The sequence below is a fragment of the Plecotus auritus genome (assembly GCF_963455305.1).
Source record: "Plecotus auritus genome assembly, chromosome: 2".
NCBI classification, from domain to species: Eukaryota; Metazoa; Chordata; class Mammalia; order Chiroptera; family Vespertilionidae; genus Plecotus; species Plecotus auritus.
The window spans coordinates 209185274-209207192 of record NC_137771.1 but is presented as its reverse complement, the minus strand read 5'-3'; the positions used below and the strand labels follow the sequence as shown (position 1 = coordinate 209207192).

Sequence of the window (21919 nt, the reverse complement as noted above, 5' to 3'; positions counted from 1 at the left end):
TGGGGCATCCAGTGGGAGGATCTTAGTGGAGGGGGAAGAGTAGCTGCAGATCCCAATCCCAAGAAATTCAGAAGTGTTCAAGAAGGCGGTGTGCTGCCGGGGTTAAGAGCTCAGGCTTTGAAGGCAACCAGGCAGGCTTGAGGTTGAATCCCAGCCTTGCCCCTTAACTAGGGCCAATGACTTAACTTTTCTGATGCTGTTATCTTCCTTGCAGGGTTGTCATAAGGTTTAGGATTGTTATGGGGAGTGCCCTCTGTGTCCCCACATGTTGCCAGGGGAAGTGGAATTCTTGTGAAGTCACAAGGAAAGGAATTTTCTGAGACTCACACAGGAGAATGAGTGATAGTTATTTGCATGGAATTAAACCCTTGTCTTTTCAAGGTACATTTCCCTCTGTCCTGCCATGGAAAAAGTCCAATCTTGTCCTCAGCAGAGCTAGAATTAAGACACTCTCCAGAGTCTCTGCTCCATATTTAAGCACAGTCCATTCCAGTATCTGGCTAGCTTAGCTTGTGTTCCCAGCTGCAATCCATTGCATGTGGGTCCACATGGCCATGGGCCAAGGGTCTGCTAAGGCCACATGACAAGCTAGTGCATGGGTGAGTGTGGGTCACAGAGCAAGGGAGTGCAAGAGCAAGCGAGAGAGAGGATTCTTTGTCTAGGGCTTATGTATTCCTAAATTTTTGTGGGTTTGATTTGGGGTCCACTCTCCTAGCCAATGATCTTTGTTCCCAGGCTAGAGTGACAGGAAAGCACCTCCCCAGTGTCACCCCAACTTCACTGTGCATACACCTATCTTCCGCTTTATTGGACCCCTTCCCCCCGTGATTTGTAGGTAATGGAACAGTGGTGTCCTTGGGAGTGTGAAGTTGCAGCTCCCTGGTGAAGCTTCCCAGATGACCATGCTTTAATATCTGGTCTTCCCTTTGCTCTCTTTCTGTTTTTAATATTAGCTGGCTAATTATGATGATGACAGAAGTTACAAGGTTCTGGTGCATGGCAAGCATTTGATATAAAGGTAGTTTGAGAAATGAAAGAAGGAGCAACTAGAGCTTTGAATCAGGAATTGGCTCGATATGGGTAACTAGTTCTATCAGGCTGGCTGCAACGAAGTGATGCACACTTATCTCCTAAATCATACAGAGCGCAGCAGTTTATTTTGGTACATTTAATTACCTATCTGTTTGTGGTTTGTACTCTCAGCCTCATATCTGTATTGAAATAATTTGAGTTCATTCAAGAATCTTGGCTCTGTCTACAGAGGGTGACTCAGGCCACAGAGGAGCAAACGCCTCAAGCCCTGGCCTGCCTTACTGAGTTTACTGTCATTTTAGTAGACCTGAGGTTCCCTGGGCAGTGCGGAGAGGAGAACTGAGAGGCTTGCTGTTTCTTGAGAACCAAGAATTTGGGTGAGGTCTATAGAATTTTGGTGAGGACTATAGAATTTTGGTGAGGACTATAGAATTAAGGTCAACAATAGTAGATCAGGGAGCAGATCTGTGTTTTGAACAAATGAGTTAGGAGGTCCCTGGCATGTTACTTGATATATTTTCAAACTAAGCATATGATTTTATTACATGGGCCATTGTCTTCTAACTCTCTACCTTCCTAAAATTTTGACGCCATCTTGACCTCATTTATCTGATTTTTGGTTATTTAGGTCCCTAGCCCTTTGAGATGGATGTTTTGTGGCAGCTCTTCACTTAGGTAGAGTGATAGCTCAGGACCTTTCTCCGTGGGTAATGTGGGGCTGGAGAGAGCCTTAAGGGGCCTGGCTACGGACATGGTCTCTGGACCCTGGCAGATTTTTCGGTTTAGGAACTTCAGACATACTCTCAAAGAGATGCTGTTCCCATGCTATTTACCATGAAAGAACTGTAGCTCATTTGTAATTCAGGGGCTATTTGGGTTGTGTTAAGTTTGTAGAAAAGACCTGAGAGAGATTGTGTCCTGTGGTTTAATTCTGCTTTGCAATTCATTCCCTTCCCACATGAGCTTTTAAGAACAGAAGCTGGTGAATAGGGAATCACCAAGAGGCAGGAATAACCAGCTGATTTTCAGAAAGTGGGGCAACTCTGGCCAAGTATAAAGGTCTCAACTCAGATGGGTATTCAACCTACATTCGTGTTTTATGGAGCCCAAGTGATCTTGGATCATAAATTTCTGATCTAATTTTTCACTGTCCATCGCTGACAGTCAGTCTTTTGCGACCCTTCCATCTGGTTTCCCTAACTGGTGGGGGAAAATAGGAGGAATGTGCACTCATCTTACCTACAAACAGTATCAAGTCTTGGGGGGCCAGAGAACATATTCCTATTGACCCCATAGAAATGGTAATCTGGGTGACCGAGAGACTGGGATTGCTAATCTTGGCTCCTGCACAGAGTCTGCTCTGCCCTGGACACAGGCTCAGTATGTACAAATGGCAACACTGGGGCTCTGTTTGGGCCTTAGAGAACTTGGCTCGTAACCTGTTCCAGTGAGTGGAGTGAAAAGCCAAGGGATATTGCACAAAGGTTATGGATTTCCTGCCACCGTTCTGTGAAGTCGCCTATAACTGGTTGAGTGCAGGATGGAATCTCTGCTTAAAGCCTCCCTGTTCCTTTGTAGGAGAGTCATCTGAGTATGTCACACTTGCAAATTGTTAAGAATACTGGCATGAGTTTTAAATGGAGCATCAAATAATTAACTTTGGGGTCTATACTTTAGGCAGTTTGCCCTTTTCTAAATTTCAGTATTTTGGGTCTAACTAGACATGCATGAAGTAACTTGTACTGTTTTTTATTAGTTTCAGCTAATTGTTCATTTCCTTCTCATTTGGACACGGAATATGTATCCGTTACAAAGATTATGGGTGAAGAATTTCAATACCAATTACAGCAGTAAAAATCTACAAATTTAAAGCTATTATAACATTACTGAGTTCTCTGAGTTTGTTATCTGGTTAAGCCACATACACATATTCATATTGGTTAACTTAGGTCAGAATTGTGGTCTTGGGCTATAATTCCGTTGCATTATTTGAATTCCACTTACAATGTGGAAGATACTGACCTGCATTCATACTTTCTCCTTATGGCAAGAACGGAACAGTCTTGTGAATTGCTTAGATTACACAAACTCAAGAACCCCAAATTGAATCCAATTGTTAGTGTTTCATTAAACTATTTTCTTTTTTTAAAAAAATGTATTTTATTGATATTTTTACAGAGAGGAAGGGAGAGGGATAGAGTCAGAAACATCGATGAGAGAGAAACATCGATCAGCTGCCTCCTGCACACCTCCCACTGGGGATATGCCCGCAACCAAGGTACATGCCCTTGACCGGAATCAAACCAGGGACCCTTCAGTCGGCAGGCCGACGCTCTATCCACTGAGCCAAACCGGTTTCGGCAAAACTATTTTCATAATTCTCCTCATTGATTACATAGTTGAATAAAAAATTTAAACCAGGCCAAGACAGTGAGGAATAAGTAAGTGCCAGGGAGGTCGGAAGAGACCTTTAAAGGAAGTGTTGCTTTGACTAAGTGTTCCGTTTGTACTCAGCCAGAGCTGCCAACATGAAACAGTATTTTTAAAATAAAAAGGAGCCTGTACAATTTAAAATTTTCATTTTAGATAGCAAAAATGCAGTTTTAGAAGCTTGTATATATATTTTTCTTTTCTGCATGTGGAAACAAGGGGAACAACAGGAGAAATGTGATAAACATAATATTTTAGCAAAAATGTACAAACTGCAAAAAGCATATAAACTTTAAACTATAGGTATAAATATATCCTTTACCAGATTTATTTTTCTAAGCAACCTCCCCTCCCCCCGGCAAAAAAAAAAAAGTCTGGGCCTACCAGTGATTTTACTTAAGTTCACTGACAAGGTCACTGTTTTTGAATTAGAAAATGTCCAGAGGTATTTACTATTAAAAGCTTGCCACGCATTCTTTCTTCTTTTTTCCGGCTTGATATATGCCCCTGTTTTTCATTCTCCTCCAATTTTCTCTTCTCTTCCTTCTGCCAGCCTTTGTGGGGCCCTCTTTTTATATCCCTCTCCCCCCCTCTTTCTCTGGTTTCATTTCTCCAACCTCCTCAGTCCCTGGAATCATCTTGCCTGCTCTCAACCTTCCATCTGCAGGCACCTGTTCTCAGCTACTACTTAATGTAGGGTTCCATGTGGAAGGAGGGCTCAGGTGGACAAAATGCTCCTTCTTGCTCTGGAGGAAGAAGCTGTTCCGCCCGGCCTGTGAGGGTGCTACAGGGCTGAGACGGAAGGACAGGCCCTGGAGCCGTGGTGTGGCTGCCAGCCAGGAGGAACTGGTTTGTCATAATTCCCCAGAGCAAACTTTCGGGCTCCTCACATGTATCCCACTTCAGTTTTCTTATGACCTAATAATGCTTCCTGGAATCTTTTTTTTGTCCTCTCTGTCACAGTAGTTTTGTACAGGTTGCTGGTTTCTAACTGATGACTTTTAGGTTAAAGGATTATTTCATCATTTAAAACTATCTTCTCTTCCCCCTCAGAAAGCAACTACGTTAGCTGGGGAATTTGTTTTATTTTTATGATCAGATGAAGTACTCTCAATCCCTCAGTAAACTAGGTGTCATCTGTCTAGGTCTCTAAGCCCGCAGGTTTCCTTCTCTTCCCCTTAAGATTTCCGGGTCCGTGAACTCGTCAGTCCTTTTGGATGAAGATGTGAATGGCCTGGAAATTCTTGCTGATGATCTCACCTGCAGAGATTGTGGGCAAGGAGCCTGGATATTCATCTGCCAGGACTCCGTGTCAGGAAGGAAATCCTGTGAAATTCTTGTTCAGGGTTAACCAAATGGGAGAGGCTCTGAACAGTTTCATTCTGGCCATCTCCTCCCTTATTAAAGTGTCTGAAGAGCCTTTTTAGGCATGAATTCTTGCTGATACGCTGACCCGGGGTCAGGATGGTGGATGCAATGAAACATAGGGAGACTTGGTACAGAGACCTGGCATTAGAAGGCGTCTCGCCCAACCCTAGAAAAGGTTGGTGGAAAGGGGTCCCTAACCCTCATGATATCATGATTAAGAGCATGAGCCCTGGAGTTGGACAGGCATGGATGCGGATCCCGGCTTTGCTCCCTATTTAGCTGTCTGATCTTGGATCCCCAGCCTCAGTTGTTATCCTCATCTGTGAAATGGGGTTAAGAATAGTATCAACTTTCTAGAGTTTTAATGAGGGTTCAGTGGGAAAACAGGTATAAAATGTTTAGCACATTTCCTGGCATATGGTAAATGTTCAGTAAATGGTTGCTCATTTTAATATTGATTTGGGACTCTATTTTTATACTGCTTCCCAACTTTTTCCAAAAATTAAAGACAGTAACACGTGGTTGTCTCGGTTTCCATGACAACACAATGTAGAGAGCCGTCTTCTCACTACTATATGCATCACATCCCTGGAATTCATGGACACTGTGCGAGGTGGACAGGGAGCATTTGAAGGTTACCGTTTTCCAGATCCTCAACTTCTAGTTCTTCTCGGTTCTCAAACTGAGACTGCATCTGCAGTTAAAGAGTTACCCACGTCTTTTTTCCCAGTTTCTCCTTTCACATTTGCCCTTTTGCCATTTTACCAAAGCAAGGCATCCCTCTTGCCCATCTCAACTCTTCCTACAGTGCGTGGCCCCAAGGTGTCAGACCACTGGGGCGTAAAATTAAAGGGGTTCATTGTGAAATATTTTCAGTGAAGCCTCCTTTAAGCCACCACAAGCCCCTCCATCTTTCTCAGAGTTGCATCCTCAGTAACATGTTACTCTACGGCTTAGTGCATTAAAATTGGAAGTAATTATGTTGTTTTGATCATACACTATTAATGATATTTGTGGTGGTTACATAATCCACAAAAAATCTCTTTTATACTCAAAGCTAAATGGTTACAGGGAATTTTAGAAAATTATGTTTACAATTATACTTTTGCTTTCAGGTATACTAGCGTGACTAATAAGATACCCAAACACATAGGATTGCTATGTTACATTAGGAAATTTTGGGGGGAAATTGACATAGAAATGTGATTTCAGGGAGAAAGAAGACGCGTGTAAAATCTCCAAGGGAAGCTTATTTACTTTTAAATGGATGATGGTGGATATCAGATCGTTATGGCTTTTATATTCCATTGAATACATTTAAAAGAGCACAGTAGCACACATTTAAAATGTCTAGATTGACAATTAGCAGTAAAACACATCTTTAAAATTCTTTAATTTAGGATGAAAATATGAGATGTGAACTTAAAAGTAGGTCTCGCTCAGCTGGTGTGGCTCAGGATCCAGGATTTCACCAGTTCAGTTCCTGGTCAGGGCACATGCCCAGGTTGCAGGCTTAATCTCCAGCCCAGTGGAGGCCATGCAGGAGGCAGCTTTCTCATCAATGTTTCTATCTCTCTATCCCTCTCCCTCCCTCTCTCTCTAAAAGTTAATAAAAAATATACTTTAAAAATGTTTTTTAATTTAATTTTGTTGTTTTTTTTTTAATTATTTTATTGTTTAAAGTATTACAAATAGTAGTACATATATCTCCTTTTTTTCCCCATTGACCTTCCCCTGGCCTCCCCTACCCCCGCTTCCCCCCCCCCCACCCCCCCCCCGCATACAAGTCCTTCGGTTGATCTCTTACCTTCCCCCCTAATTTTGTTGTTTTCCATCACCATTTATCCCCCCATACCTTCTTCCACCTCCACCCACCCCCACCCCCTGCAATTTGAGGAGGTATGAGACTCCAAAAATTTACATGTACTGAATTTAACATTTTGCATAAATTTCTCTTAATTCATTTTTGAAAGGCATAAAGTTATGCCTTACATAAAACAATTATTAAAGTGAATGAACTAAAAACTCTTTTTCTCCCCCCACCAGGTGAAAAGAAATGGATTATCTCAGACAGTTAGCCAGGAGGAAAGAAAGAGACAAGAGGTATGTTTTCTACCAGCAGACGCTTTAGAACAGGGGTGGGGAACCTCTGGCCGGTAAGCCCTATAAGGCCCACAAAACCATTTGGTCTAGCCCTGCCAAGGCATTAAGGGTGACCTAATTAAATATTTGACCAAATATAGTGGGCTGATTTTTAAGTTGATAATTATGTATGGCCCATGAATGATGTTATCAATATTCAAATGGCCCTTGGCAGGAAAAAGGTTCCCCACCCCTGCTTTAGAGCTCTGAAGCGTGCGTGTGCTTCCACCTACTGTGTGCACTTGCTCAAGTGCTTTCCTTTGCAAATGTATGAAATGAATACAGGCATGGAAGGAATAAAATTACAGAAGACGTATGTGATCACTGTCAAATACAACTGCACATAAGCTCCCAGGAAAGACTGTTTTACAATATCCTGGCGTTAACTTAAAAACAAAGCACCTAGTCCAGGTATTTAAACGGGAATGAAAAAGGACGTTAGTGAAAAAACTGGTGGAATCTGAATAAAGTGTGTACATTTGTCTGTAGATAAATGTAACGTACCCTGGTTATGTGATGGACCCTGGCTAGGGGAAGCTAGGTGAAGGAAACACAGGAACTCCGGGCCCCCTTTCCGATATTTCTGTAAATCTAAAATTATACCAAAGTAAAACTTTACTTAATAAAAAATAAAACATAACAATAGGATTTCACAACTTGAAGTTTAAATAACTGCAGTTTAAGAAAATTGCTTGTTGTGATAATACTGTGAAGGTCTCAAAGCATTTTCCACCTGTCTTATGCATATTTATATAAGTTTATTGCATATACATGCATATGAATTAATCTTACAAAGGTCATGTTGTATCCTTATTTCATTGGCATGGAGTAATACAATAATATAAGGGCACATTATATTGCCATTTTTTAAAGTTATAACATTGGTATAACCGTCACTGAGAATTAAATTATATTTATAATTTTACTTCATTTTTTTAAAAGTAAAGAAAATAAGATTTTCAATAAACTAGAAGTCCTATATTCTCATTCTCAGTCCTATACCCTTATTCTCAATCCCAGGGGCAACTATAATTATGAATTAATGTATAACTGTCCAATCGGTATTGTTAAATGTATTCTATAGATTTATATACATGTACTGGGGTGTGTGTGTGTGCACGCCTCTGTGTATGTGTGTGTTAAAACATAGATAAATGACATTATTCTGAACATACTTTTGGTTACTTTTTACTTCCAACATTGTTTTTGAGATTTATCAATGTTAATGCGTATTAATCTAGATCACGCATTCAGACCACCTTTTTTTCTTTTTTTGTTAACTCTCACCCGAGGATATTTTTCCGTTGATTTTTAGAGAGAGGGGAAGGGAGAGGGAGAGACAGAGAGAAACATCGATGTGCAAGAGACACATCGATTGGTTGTCTCCTGCACGCACCCCGACCAGGGCCAGGGAATCTGCAACCAAGCCCTTTACCGGAATCAAACCCAGGACACTTCAGTCTGAGGGTAATACTCTATCCACAGAGCCAAACTGGCTAGAGCAGACCACCTTTTAAAAAAATATATTTTTATTTATCTCAGAGACCGAGGGAGTGGGAGAGAGATATACAAACATCAATGGTGAGAGAGAATCATTGATTGGCTGCCTCCTGCATGCCCTGCACTGGGCAACTGAACCCACAACCCAGGTTATGTGCCCTGACTGGGAATCGAACCATCACCTCCTGGTTCATAGGTCGATGCTCAACCACTGAGTTACGCTGGCCGGGCAGTACCACCTTTTTAAAATCTGTTTTCCAAATGATGGACCGTAGGTGACATGTTTTTTTCTTTATTGTTAGCATTGTGGTATAAACAATGTTTCTCTTTCCCTGTGGACAAATTCAAGAGCTTCTCCAGAGTCCTAATTCCATTTGAACATTTTTGTTCTTTTAAACTTTTTCTATTGGGAGCTATTCTATTTTCCTTATATTTTGAAAATAATTATTCAGATTTGCGATATGCAAAAAGTTGTGACAGCAGCAACTCTACCTTTATCGTTTCTTTCTATTCCTATGTAGCTGTTTTTACCAGGGGTAACCTGATTTGCTTTTAAGTAGTTAATGGCTCTGTTGCAGGTGGTTTAACAATGACATTAACCCTATTATATGTAAGTACCACTTATTCATCTTTTCCTGTGATCTGTTCTGTATAGTTCATTATATCTTTTTGTTCAAACCTTCATATTTTGGATTTGATTATAAAAGTCTTTAATTTTTAAAATATTTTAAGTCCTATCCATCAGCAACCTGAAATCCCTTAGTTTTGATTAGAAAGTGACAATTTTCTTTAGTTGGCATTGCACTTCCTGGGGATAATCATATTGATTGACTGATCATTGTGTTATAGAATTACATAAGAAACAGGTTCAGTGAGACGCCTAATGTGCTTAATCTTTACTCTTTAGAATGTTATATCACTTAAATCCCTGAGCACAACCAAGGCTTATTGAAGTACATTGAAGTAAGACTTCCCTAAAAGCTTATGGACGCTGAAAAGAGAGATGCATATTGAGATTGGCACCACTAATCTGACTTGCAAATATGGCCCACCCACCAGTAGCCAGGCCTCTACCTGCCTAGCCTGCCCTGCTCCCATCCAGCCTTAGCAGCAGCACAGGGCGTCCTGGGAAGAATCTTCTGAGCAAGGGCTTGCAGGGAGGAGCCCTGGAGGGCAAGGTGATGATGGCAGTGTTACTAGGGAGGTCTCCAGGAAGGATGTGAATCTCAGGATGTCCACCATCCCTCCCTAAGGAGGAATTTCCCCTGTGTTGCCATTCTTGGAGGAGCTGAAGTTGATTTTGTTAAGGGACTAGATGAATTCCTTACCTAGGGCATTGATGTCCATCCACCTATGTGGGTTGGCATTTCTTCATGAATGAATGCTTATCAGGGAAACCTCTGTGTGCCTGACACCAAGAGTTTCTGCAGAGGGTCCTTCGCTCCTTCTTGAGACACTGACAAGAGCAGAGGTGGTGGCATGTTGAACAGACAGAATTGCTTTCAATAGGTATGAGTTGATATAAAAGAATTCCTGAAGCAGTTAAGAGCTTTTTGAGGGTAGGTACAGTCATGCTCTCTTAACACACCCAGAATGTTTGCTGTTCTTAACTGCAGATGATTCAGATTCAAACATAGGTAGAGAAAGGTCCCACAGAGACAGAGCGAAGGACTATATTTGTGAAAAATTTTCTTTGAATCCTAAGTGATGTCCGTAAATCCTTATTGTCCCAGAGCAACATGCTTTGAAAGCAGGACTGCAGGAGATGACCCCAAAGATTAATTAGTGTCACACGGAGATTTTATCACATGCCCTAGCTTCCTAACATAGGGCTTCCTTGCCCTTGGCAAAGTATAACCTCAGGATGCAATCTCAAGTTATCCAAGTGATGATTTCATTGTTTCTTATTTACACTATGGGCAGTGACTCTCTCTCTCTCTCTCTCTCTCTCAAGATTTGGGTATAAGTGCCTTATAGAAAGGCAGTAGTTTGGTGATACAGTTTTCTTTATTATTATTTTTTTGTAAATATGCTTTTATTGTGTGTGTGTTTTGAGAGAGAGAGATAGAAACATCAATGAGAGAAAAACTGGGGATGAGCTTGCAATGCGGACTTGTGCCCTGACCGGGAATCAAACCGGTGACCTCTTGGTGCATGGGTCGATACTCAACCACTAGCCACACTGGCCAGGTGCAATACAGTTTTCTTCATGCTTATCTTTTTGTACTTTTCAAGATATTATATTCATCCTATACTATAAGCATAATTATGGGAGTTATATTTAGTTCTTCAGTTAATAGAATTAATGATATATTTCTTTTTCCTCCTCACCAGGCTATCTTTGAAGTTATATCCTCTGAACATTCATATTTACTCAGCTTGGAGATCTTGATACGAATGTTTAAAAATTCTAAAGAACTGAGCGACACAATGACCAAAACAGAGAGTCACCATCTTTTCTCCAATATTACAGACGTCTGTGAGGCAAGCAAAAAGTAAGTTCCCTTTATTTGCCTTTGGTCATGCCAACACATTACTTACTAACAGACACCTGTGTTATCTCAAAAGGAAGGCATTTGTAGACATGAAATCTCATTTACTCAATTGGCTTTTATCTTTATTCTTTGAAATAAATTTAAAGATATGTTTCAGGTTGTTGACACAGAGACAGATGCTAAGTATGTAATTAATTGTCACAGCAGACTGTTTTATCTAAGGTCTCTTCATTCCTTCTCTTCCCTCATTCTGCTCACTCTTTTCATTTTCAATTATGCCAATGATATAATAGCACTTAGTTGGGAAAGAAAAATAACTACCGATCATACCAAGCAAATACAGAAATGATTTTGTTTACATTTTTATGTTCTTATATTTGTTCATATATTATTATTTTGTTCACATAAAGATTATTTTTGAAATGCGTTTATAATGACCATAATGATTTCTATAGGTTTTCCATATTTAGCATTTCATAAGCGCTGCTGGAAGAGTTTTCAGTATCATTTTTAATGAGTGCAGGAACTTGATATACCAGCATTGAGCTTTTCTGTGCTTCTTAGCAAACTACACAGCCTGTACTGCGGCCACGTACCAGAAGGTCACGAAAGCAAACCATATGAAGCTGCTGTTTATGGACCGAATATCGGCAATTTTATGTGGTGGGGTCAAAGTTGGTTTTATTGTACAACTAATAAATCTTAAGCTTTAAGCCTTCTTACTTATAAGGGTACCTTTTAAATAGAGGGCCTACAAGTTGGACAGTCTTTAGGATGGCCAAAAACTGGTGCTGCCTTGGTGTGAGTATTCCTTGTGAATCCAAACATTGCTCTTATGTCACTTCAGGGAGGAGCCAGGCAGTCACGTTAGCGTGTTTATGTATGTCTGCTGGCTCCATCACTGTATACAAGGTGCACTTTTCTTTTGAGCTACAAGGTTGAACATCCATGCTAAACAGATCAGCACGTGAGTTGGGGCTACTGCAGAGAGATGAAATTCATGGTCAGATCACTGAGATTTCCAAATGTTTCATGATAGTGGCACAGCTGCAGAAGCCAGATTCTGGCACCAGAAAAGATCCTGGAAATCTGGTTATTGACATGGGTACTTAAAATACACGTTCGGAGATCTGGGCCTGCGGGAACAGTGTGCCTGTGGTGTGGGGGTGGTGGAGCTGGGAAATCCTCTCTCAGAAGCTTTTTCTGTTGCTTGTGGTCCACCCATTGGTGCTTTTGATACCAGTCTTGCCAGTTTTTTTAAAAAATATATTTTTATTGATTTGAGAGAGAGAGGGAGAGAGAGAGAGAAACAGCAATGTGAGAGAGTAGCATCAATCAGCTGCCTCCCAAACACCCCCCACTAGGGATTAAGCCCACAACCTGGACATGTGCCTAGTCCAAGAATCGAACCAGCGACCTTTGCATGGGACCAACTGAGCCACACCAGCCAGGGCTGTCTTGCCAGGTTGGGTAAGAGAAATGAAGCTTGCTTTTCTCCCTTACATGGCGTGTTCCTCTTCCAAAGGTATTTAGATTTCAAAGTGAGTCTCTTTCATTATAACTTGTACTTCAGTTGAAGGAAAACAAAGCTCCAGATTAGCTACATCACTATGAAGAATTATTACTGTTTTGATAACTGTAAATTGCAAGTCATGATTTTAAAATAGAAATGTTTTCCGAAAACCCTCATGGCATGTTTTCACTCCAGTGTGGAATTGTGCTTTGAATCATGTGGCCATTGGTCAGCTTCTCCCAGTGTCTTAATGACTCCAGAGAAAGCTTTTGGTAAATTCTGGTTATTAAGCAACAACAGCTCTGTTGACCTGAGGATGCTTCCTGAAGTCTTTGGGCCTTGACTGCCTGTGTGTCGGCGTGGTTCAGAAGGAGCCTGGGTTAACCAGGCAGTCACTTCTTTCGGTGATTGGTTAACCTCAATCAGGTTGCTACTTCTCCAGATCATTTTTTTTAAATATATTTTTGTTGCTTTTTTAGAGGAAGGGAAAAGGATAGAGAGATGGAAACATGGATGAGAGAAAAACATCAATCGGCTGCCTCCTGTACGACCCCCATTGGGGATCGGGCCCTCAAACCCAGGCATGTGCCCTGACTGGGAATCAAACCATGACCTCCTGGTTCATGGGCCAGTGCTTAACCACTGAGCACCCTGGCCAGGCCAGATCATTTCTTATCAATAAAAAAGGTATAAAAAAAATTCAAAATTGGTTAACCCTGAAATAAGTCATTTCATTTAAATTGATAGATTTACATTTTATTTTCATTTTAATCATTTATAAAATTTAAATATTTTATGCTTTTGTTAAGCAGATTTTCATTTCTATGGTAGCTTTATAGGAAGGGGCTATTCTGGATGATTTTTTCTTTCTTTAATTAAAAGCAAAACTCAGAAACTTTCATCCTCCATTAAAAAACAAATAAAGAAATATCCTTTTCTTTGCATTTTTGTTTTGTTTTTTACTTGAAATGTAATGTTGTAATTTGGATAGCTGCCTGTGTGATATTTAATTTCTGTTATATTTCAACTAGAATCTGCTTCTTCATGATAATCTTATGTCTGCTTTATAATAACATAGTGCACACGTTTATTTAATTCAGTTTGAAAAACCATTTACGTATCTGAAACACTCAGATACAGCCTTTTAAAAATGTAAAGTGCTCAGAATGTTGGCAAAGCCCATTTATTATGTAATGCCTATTGGTTGAATTTCCAGCGTTCGGTCTCCAAGAATGACTCTCAAGTGATAACTATTTAATGTGCTGCCCACAACAGTTTCCAGTCCTAAGAAAATGTCAAACAGAATCTTGAGTAAAACAAATGGTCAGTGTCTGGATTGGGTATTACTGATTAAGTGTGGCCTGTTAAGTGCTATGTTACTTTTACCTAACGAGAAATGGTAGCTCTAGGCGCTAGGATATTTAGTGTCAGTTGAGGTCAGAACATGCTCAACAGTCAACTTAACAGTGTGGCATCCGGTCCCCTTTATGGTAGTTCAGGTTTTTTACTGGCCATAAATAACACCAAGAAGCCCTTTTATGGAGACGACAGGGACAAGATAATTCTGGTTCTGGTGTGTGTGTGTGTGTGTGTGTGTGTGTGTGTGTGTGTGTGTGTGTTTATCAGTGACAGGTCCATACTAAATTCTTTTATTTTTTATAAATAATTGCTTCTTGCCCCAGCTGGGTTGGCTCAATGGATAGAGTGTCGGCCTGCAGACTGAAGGGTCCCAAGTTCTATTATGGCCAAAGTCACATGCCTGGGTTGCAGGCTCGATCCCCAGTAGGGGGCGTGCAGGAGGCAGCCAATCAATGATTCTCTCTCATCATTGATGTTCCTATCTCTCTCTCTCTCTCCCTTCCTCTCTAAAATCAATAAAATATATTTTTTAAAAAATTGCTCCTTTCAGTCAATACTATGGAACCTCCTATTCTACAAGGTGCCTGGGTTCTAGAGTATATTAGCTGATGGCATCTGCCCAGTGGCTGTTGGTCCCCAGCGGCCAGTGGTGGCCAGTGGGACCTTCCCAGCGTCTGTGCAGAGGCATCCCAATGCAGGGCACATCTCCCGAAACTGGCAGGTCCATTGGGTCAGGCTGGAGGTTATGGGCTTAAGGGCCCCGGTGGGAATCGGAGCTGAGGAAGGTGAAGGCCTCTGTGTGCCCTGCCGAGGCTGTGTGGAAACATTGCGGCACTAACTAGGGGACTGAGGTGGTGGCCTGGAAGGTAACTGTAAAATCTAAGGCATTAGAGAGGATCTGAAGATGGTGAAAGATCAGAGGCCATTCCAGGAACACAGCCAGAGATGATGGGAATCTGATAAGGAGTTGGAAAGAAAAGACTTGAGGGATGTTTAGAGCATAGAATCCTGAGGACTTGATGAGAAAGGGGGAGGAGTTTTGTCTGTCTGCCAGCTTTCTGCCTTGCTGACTGTGGATGGTGGTTGTATTGGCCCGAATAGAAGAGAGACAGGTTGGGACTTCGTGAGGGAGATAAGAAATTCAATTTGGGGCAGGTTTGAAGTGATTGTGAAGCCTGAGGGGAAGCAGATTAGAGAAAAATCTTGACTGAATGTGTTAGGATTTGAGTCATAGGGGTGTTTCTCCATGAGATGCTAGAGCTTGTAGCATTGTTTTTTAAGTGGCGGTGGCTGTATTTGCTCCCTAGGGGTGCTGGGAAATGCATATTTGGTTGCTCCAGTGACTTGGTGGTTCTACTGGCATTAGTAAGTGGGGGCCAGAGGTAGCAGGCACCCTGCAATTGGCACAACAGTCCCACATGAGCATGAGTTGTCCCACTCAAAGACCGGAAGTGCCCTCCTTGAGACGCATGCATAGAGTAAAACAAAAGAGAGAAATTTGGTCAGAATTCTGGCACAGAAATACTTGAGGACCCTGTGGTTGGGGCAGAAATGAAGGAAATAGGATACGAACTGCGTGGACTTCCCTCAAAGCCTCTCCACAGTGGAGGCTTCGCTCTCTCTTGAATGCCCTGTCGCCCTCCCGTCGCCCTTCCTGTCAGTGCCGTGGGCCTGGCAGCTGTTTTCTTTGTAACCCTCTTTAAAGGTGTAATTGGGGCCCGGCTGGCGTGGCTCGGTGGTTAAGCATCAGCCTGTAAACCTGGGAGGTCATGGTCCCATTCCCAGGCAGGCACATGCCTGGGTTTCGGAATTGATCCCCCGTGTGGAGCGTGCAGGAGGCAGCCTACCGATGATTCTTTCTCATCATTGATGTTTACCAGTATATCGCTCTCTCCCTCTCTGAAATCAATAAAAATGTATTTTAAAATAAATAAATAAAGGTGTAATTAGGCAGGTAGCTGTATTTGTCCCCCTCTTTTCTTTTTCATGCGATGAGTAGAGCTAGATTCTTTAAGTGTGGGCAGTATCAGTATGTCTTAGGTCAATGTCATGCTGATCTCCAAATCTGGGCCTACTTCCTTCCACCTTAACTGTGTTAACTGCCCTGTCACTCAAACTCGTGAAATCTGCCGGACTCACGATCTCCCTGTCTTTTAAGGACCCAAGAAGTCTTAAAAGCCTAAGCATCCTGTGTAAAAGGAGTATTAGCTAATTGGTTTCAAAGTGAATGGTCTTAATTCATAACTAAACACCATATGTAGTGTATGTTTTGCATATTTGTACACATCCTTGGGTTATTCTTTTTTTGTGTTCTGCTTCATATATCTATGTTCATTTAGAATAATTCTTACATAATTTCATATTAAGAGAAAAAGATTTACAAGTATGACTATATGCATGCTTTTGTAGGAGAATATGATCTAATTCCCATTGTTTTTGAATTTAAGATGTCAATTCTAAAAGACTGATACTATCAGGAAAGGAAATTGTCTTTTGTTTACGGCTGAATATTAACCCTCCTGCTGTATTTAGAAACGCTAAGGTCTTTTGTGTTGAAAGGTTTTCTACAAAATGAAAACTAGATGAGCCTTTGTTTTGATGTTTTATAAAATGATACATTTTCACCCTCAACTCTGAGTTTTCATTCTAAATATATAGGCTATGCTAACTATTTCAGTTACGTTTTTTTCAAAAGAACTTTGCATGGTGCTTGTTTTTCTTTTTCCCATGTTAAAGCTGAAACATTGGTATTTCTTTGGAAAGTAATAGAAAGCTAAAACTATGCTTGCCTTCAGTTTTCACTGAGTAAAATAAAAATATCCTTCACTATGCTTTTGTGTCCCAAGGAACTGAATTTGTTCCCCACATAAGATAAGAAACTGATGCCACGGTCTCTAGTTTCCGCTTGGTGTGGAAGAGTGGATTGTAGTTCATAGTGCACGTTCGGAATGGGTCTCACCCAACATTTGCTTCTCCTGAAGATTTTGTCCCCCCAACTTTAAACAGATTATATTAAAATTGAAATATCACAGGATACTAAATACTGCTTTAAATGTACACACTTTAATATTATTTTATGATATGCCTTCATATTACAACATAATGAATGACCTTTTACTCAAATAATGATGCAGTATAGCTGCCTTGTGAAGTGTGTTTTCTATTTGATAATTGACATGCTAAACTTGAATGCTTTAACAATAAACCTTCAACAGTTTTGCAAAACTAATATTAGCATTTTATCCTTCCTGACGGATTCTTAAAGGTAAATTTTAAAAGGAAGACCTATTAAATTGAACTAGGCCAGAGAATATGGGACTGTTTACATTGTGGAACCTGTTTAATTTTTGCCCTGAAGTCATCGCCATTCCCATTGTTTTTCATTAGCAACTGTTCCTTCCTTACTCAATATTCAGTATGTTTATCACAGAATCTTTGGTAAATAAAGCAATTGACCTGTTTCCCTTAATATAGCAAAGAAGCTTTATTCTTCCTGAAACCAAAATTTCTTCTGCTGACGGTTAAAAGACGGTGACTTCCAAAAGCTGTTAATGTTTTTATGACATTCCTTGTCTTTTTTCTCTTTCCTGAGATGAGCGGACAAAGAAGTTCATGTGCAAGTCCTCTGTAATAACGGGTATTTTAGTCCACATTTTTCAGCTTTTACCCATGACCCCAGACTGAAGTAAAAGTAAAAGAAATAAGTAGTTATTTATGTATCATTTCAGGGAAAGAAAGAAAGTCCACAGGCGTCTTAGTAATAGGTGCAGTCTTTTTAGTGAAGATTGCAGGAAGGCAGTGGGGGAATCTGAAGGCTTGGCAAGGGAGATACCGCCAATTAAAGATGACTTTGCATTCATTCCCTTCGGAAGCCACATGAGAAATGATGGGAAAGTCAATGCGCAAATGCACAGGGACGAGAGAGAGAGAGAGAAAGAGAGAGAGAGAGAGAGAGATCACACACACACACCAGCAACATTTGGGAACCTGAAACCTGGGTGCTCGGTAACTCTTTCAGACAATCCAAGAAAGTTCAAACTGGGAGTGAAGAACACCAAGAAAGAACCAGATTTAAAAGCCTGAATTTCTGGAAGCTGCAGAGTTGATAACGAAGTTGGGGTAAAGATGTGACAAAACACCGAAAGCCTGTTGGAGAAGTCCTCAGAGCCCAGACCTTTCTTCAGTTTTACACAGATGGATGGTACCCAGGTTCACCCCAGCTGAAGGCAAGATAGATGACCCCTGAACCTGAAGGCCCAGGCCCCAGTGAGGAAGGGTGTGCTGGACAGGGAATAGGGATACAGTGACGGTTGACACCTGGAGCCTTCTGCCCCGCTTCCCTTTGGAACACCGGTAGTCAGGTACCTGTGCACCCTTTGCCCTATTTTTGGCAAATGGTGATTGGCATCATTTGAGTTACGTAACATTTTATCATTTTTATCAATAATATTTATGTTCAAATAAATACATTATTATAATCATCATTATTGAGTTTTGCAGGAAACAACAAGCTGAAGGTTATAAAAACTCAAATTTTAAAAAATATCTCTCTTTCAGTAACAGTATAGACAAGTGCTTATTAATTCTAAACCTTAGTTTCTCCATGTATCTCATGGGGATGAAATTATAGCTAATCTCCTAGGTTGTTATGAGAATTAAATGAGATAAAACATGTAAAGCAATCAGTGTAACACTACATAAGCTCTCACATAGCAGAGATTTTGTTGATATTACTGTCATTTTGATCATCTGTGTCTGACCTTCTGAAAGGACTCTGAGTTTTGTATTTATTGGCTTTTGTGTGTATGTCCCCTCTCGGTCTATCTCTGCCGGCGTTGGTCCAAGACTAGGTTAAAGGACAGGTCTTGCTGTACATAGATTCCAGCACAGTGATGTGCCTGGGTATGTTTTACAACATTGTAGCAATCATCTTTATTTTGACTTGGAATGAAATAAAAATAAATGGATTCTTCCCTAGGCATAAGGCTTGGGAGTTGTGTTTTAGGTTAGCACGAAAGTCTGAGCTGTTTCCTTGCTCCCTGTCTGGGGTTTGCCTTAGAGTGGTAGAATCCTTGGACCAATGCTTCGCAATAGGCCCAGACATGCTCCAGCTGCCAGTTATGCTGTTCTGGTTATTTTTTGCAGACATTTGGGGCTACTACATGCTTTTTTGCCTTTTTTTTGCATTGCTTTTGCAAGCTCCAAGATTCCATGGATTCTGAGTTGTTAACATGGAGATTTAAACTTGGATAATGATCCTGGTTGGGACAGATGAAAGTGTTACCAACTGTAGTCATTAGCTGTTATCAATCTTAAACTAGGGTGGAATTTGGTGGAAAAAGAAACAATGGCTGGGGTTTAGTTGCAGTATTTCATCTGCATTGCATTTACAGCTGTGGATTTTGAACCATTACATGGGTTTTTGACTCTGCCAGTTGTGAGTTAAACAAGCAGGACCACACAGTTTTTCTGGCCGATGGAAAAGATTTTAATGTAAACTTTGTGGTCTAGCCAAGTTAAATCTAGCACTTGATTTAAGCACAAGGCACATGGTTGATGAATTAACTTTCAAAAGCAAGCTCTTCTAAGCTTTTTGATTACTTGTTGATCCTGGGCTGTTGCCTCTAATTGTTATGCATTAATTATTAGCATCTGGGCATCGATTTTGTCTTTTTCAAACAGTTCTTATTTCATCTGATTTAATCCTATATTGCATTTTGTGAAGTGCCAGCATTTTTCTTTTGCTGCTAAGGAGACTTAGACCTAAATTAATTATGTGAAGTTGCTTCATTCACTCATTCATTCATTCATTCATTCAAATAGAATGGAAACTAGTGAGGTTTTTGATTCTTATTTGAACATATTTTTCCGAGGATATTTTTCCATTGATTTTTAGAGAGAGTGGACAGAAAGAGAGAGAAACATTGATGTGAGAGAGACACATCGACTGGTTGCCTCCTGCACTCGCCCCTACCAGGGTGGGAGATTGAGCCTGCAGTGGAGGTACCTTTGACTGACTGGAATCAAACCCAGAATCCTTCAGTCTGCAGGCCAATGCTCTATCCACTGAGCCAAACCGGCTAGGGCTCAAAAAAAAAAAAAAAAAATATATATATATATATATATATATATATATATATATAATTTTAAGTGCAGTTCAGGGTTCAGTCTACAGAGCTCAATTTCATTTTAGGCCTCTTCTAGGGATTACCCATCTTGGAAATTATTAGGATTCACTCTTTGTGGTGTACATCACCCATGGAGCTAGTCATAGAGAGTGATTAGACTTTTGTTTTATTTTGAATGTTGTGACCTCGTAAAATGTCGAGACCTTAAAAGCAAAGAGCAGCTACTTTTCTGACACAGTGTGCCATGCCATAGACATCATCGGCCTGTCATTTCCCTGTGGCCATTGTTCCCCAGGCGAGGGCTGCTGTCCAGTGTCCTTAGCATAAGCAGTCTCGGAGTGTGTCTCCATGGGGGAAGTGTTGTAGAAGAAGCTCATTGATTATAAAGTGTCCTGTGGTTCCTATGTAATCAGACACCCTAACATGCAACAATACAGTAAAATTAAAAAGGCATCCAAGTAGTTTATCTTAAACTCCTTAAATTGCTTTTATAGTGATTTGAGGAAGAAAATTTTTGGAACACGCTGACTGAATTCAGATGATAGTTTTCTGCTGCTTCTTCTGGGGGAAAAAATGAATGTTTCCAAAATAAATTTTCATAGAAAATGAGTTTGCAAATTTTTCTTAGGACTAAAATGAGAGAATTCTTCATTCCTTATGTGGTAATGTAAAACTCAGCAACCTCACAGCACAAAATTTTAATTTTTTAAAACATAAATTTCTTGTAAAACCTGTGAAAACACGACTTTCTTAAAAAATTCTGAAAGTACTTTCTGTATGCTGAGAAGACAGGTGAATACTGTTTTAAATATTAATTCAGTATATTCTTACCACACTCTTGGGTTTATTTTTTTCAAGGATGTGGATTAAATCATACCAACCTTGACACTTTAGATTTTATAAGTATATTTATAGAAAAATGTCTTGAGAAAAAATCATGAATGGTATTTGTTCAAGGACTTAGCTGATACTTTATCTATGCAGAGTTTTCTTTGGATTTCCAAAAGGTTTCGGGAAATGATTTGAACTTGGAAAAAAATGTGGTGGAAAGGTTCCATAGAAATGTCAAGATTGGCTAAGATTGACCTTGTCACTTGTGGGGGATTCAGACAAAGGGACCTCTGTGGCAAGAAGACTGTCTGTGTATCGGGAGTTCATTGGAATTACTTTCCTGGCGGAGAAGAGTGATATGAACAACCAGAACAGGGCACAATAGCCGTGTTTGTGCTTATTGCTGAAGTCGCCCTGTCATGTAACACCCACTTCTTCTTCTCCTGCATCTTGTGCAGATTCAGTGCCCAACACTTTGTTATACACATTTTTGTTTGCATTTGTGCATGCATGTCGATATCTTTGAAAAATCTGCTAGGAAGAAGATGTTTTCCAAGACAACTTTGATAGCCATTTTGTCAAGTAGGACTCTTGCTTGAGTCCATTCTATTGAGAAGACAGGAGGAATGATTAAGCCATGAAATTATTCTCTTGGATTTTGCTAAAGTAGCATGAACTTAAAGATGTTTAGGAGGGCTTTAAAAAAATTGATATAACAGATTTGGCCACCTTTCCTTTAGTTTTAGATATCTGGTAGAGTTATTTGAAAATTCACATTTTATGGGTTTTGAAACATGTTATATATGGGCAAAGAGTTTGGTTCCCTGCCGCCCCTGGGGTCACTCTAATGAAATGCCTCCTGTTTGAACCTTTGCTTAGCCCTTTATTCCTTTTTCTTTTTCAGTCTTCCTGGGCAATATCCTGTTTACGTCCACAAAACAGCTTTTGTGATAGGAATGTAATTTTATTAATTTAGAATATCAGAATATCATCTCACCAAATTATTAATAAACTTAGAGATCGGGATATCCCTTTATAGACATTGCTGAGAAGTGCACACTAGTTGGTTTTTTTGCTTTTTGCTCGCTAAGTATCCTTTCCAAATTAGAGGGGAAAATGTG

At 40.3% G+C, this 21919-nt stretch overlaps 1 protein-coding gene across 1 annotated transcript in view; it reads left to right on the top strand.

Moving 5' to 3' along the window:
* The window catches only part of ARHGEF26 (Rho guanine nucleotide exchange factor 26), a 112798-nt gene that overhangs the window by 20449 nt on the left and 70430 nt on the right, over window positions 1–21919 (top strand). Inside the window, exons 5-6 of the mRNA XM_080657834.1 lie at window positions 6877–6933; window positions 10807–10967. Coding sequence (XP_080513960.1) covers window positions 6877–6933; window positions 10807–10967 — 218 coding nt within the window. The remainder of the gene's footprint in view (window positions 1–6876; window positions 6934–10806; window positions 10968–21919) is intronic.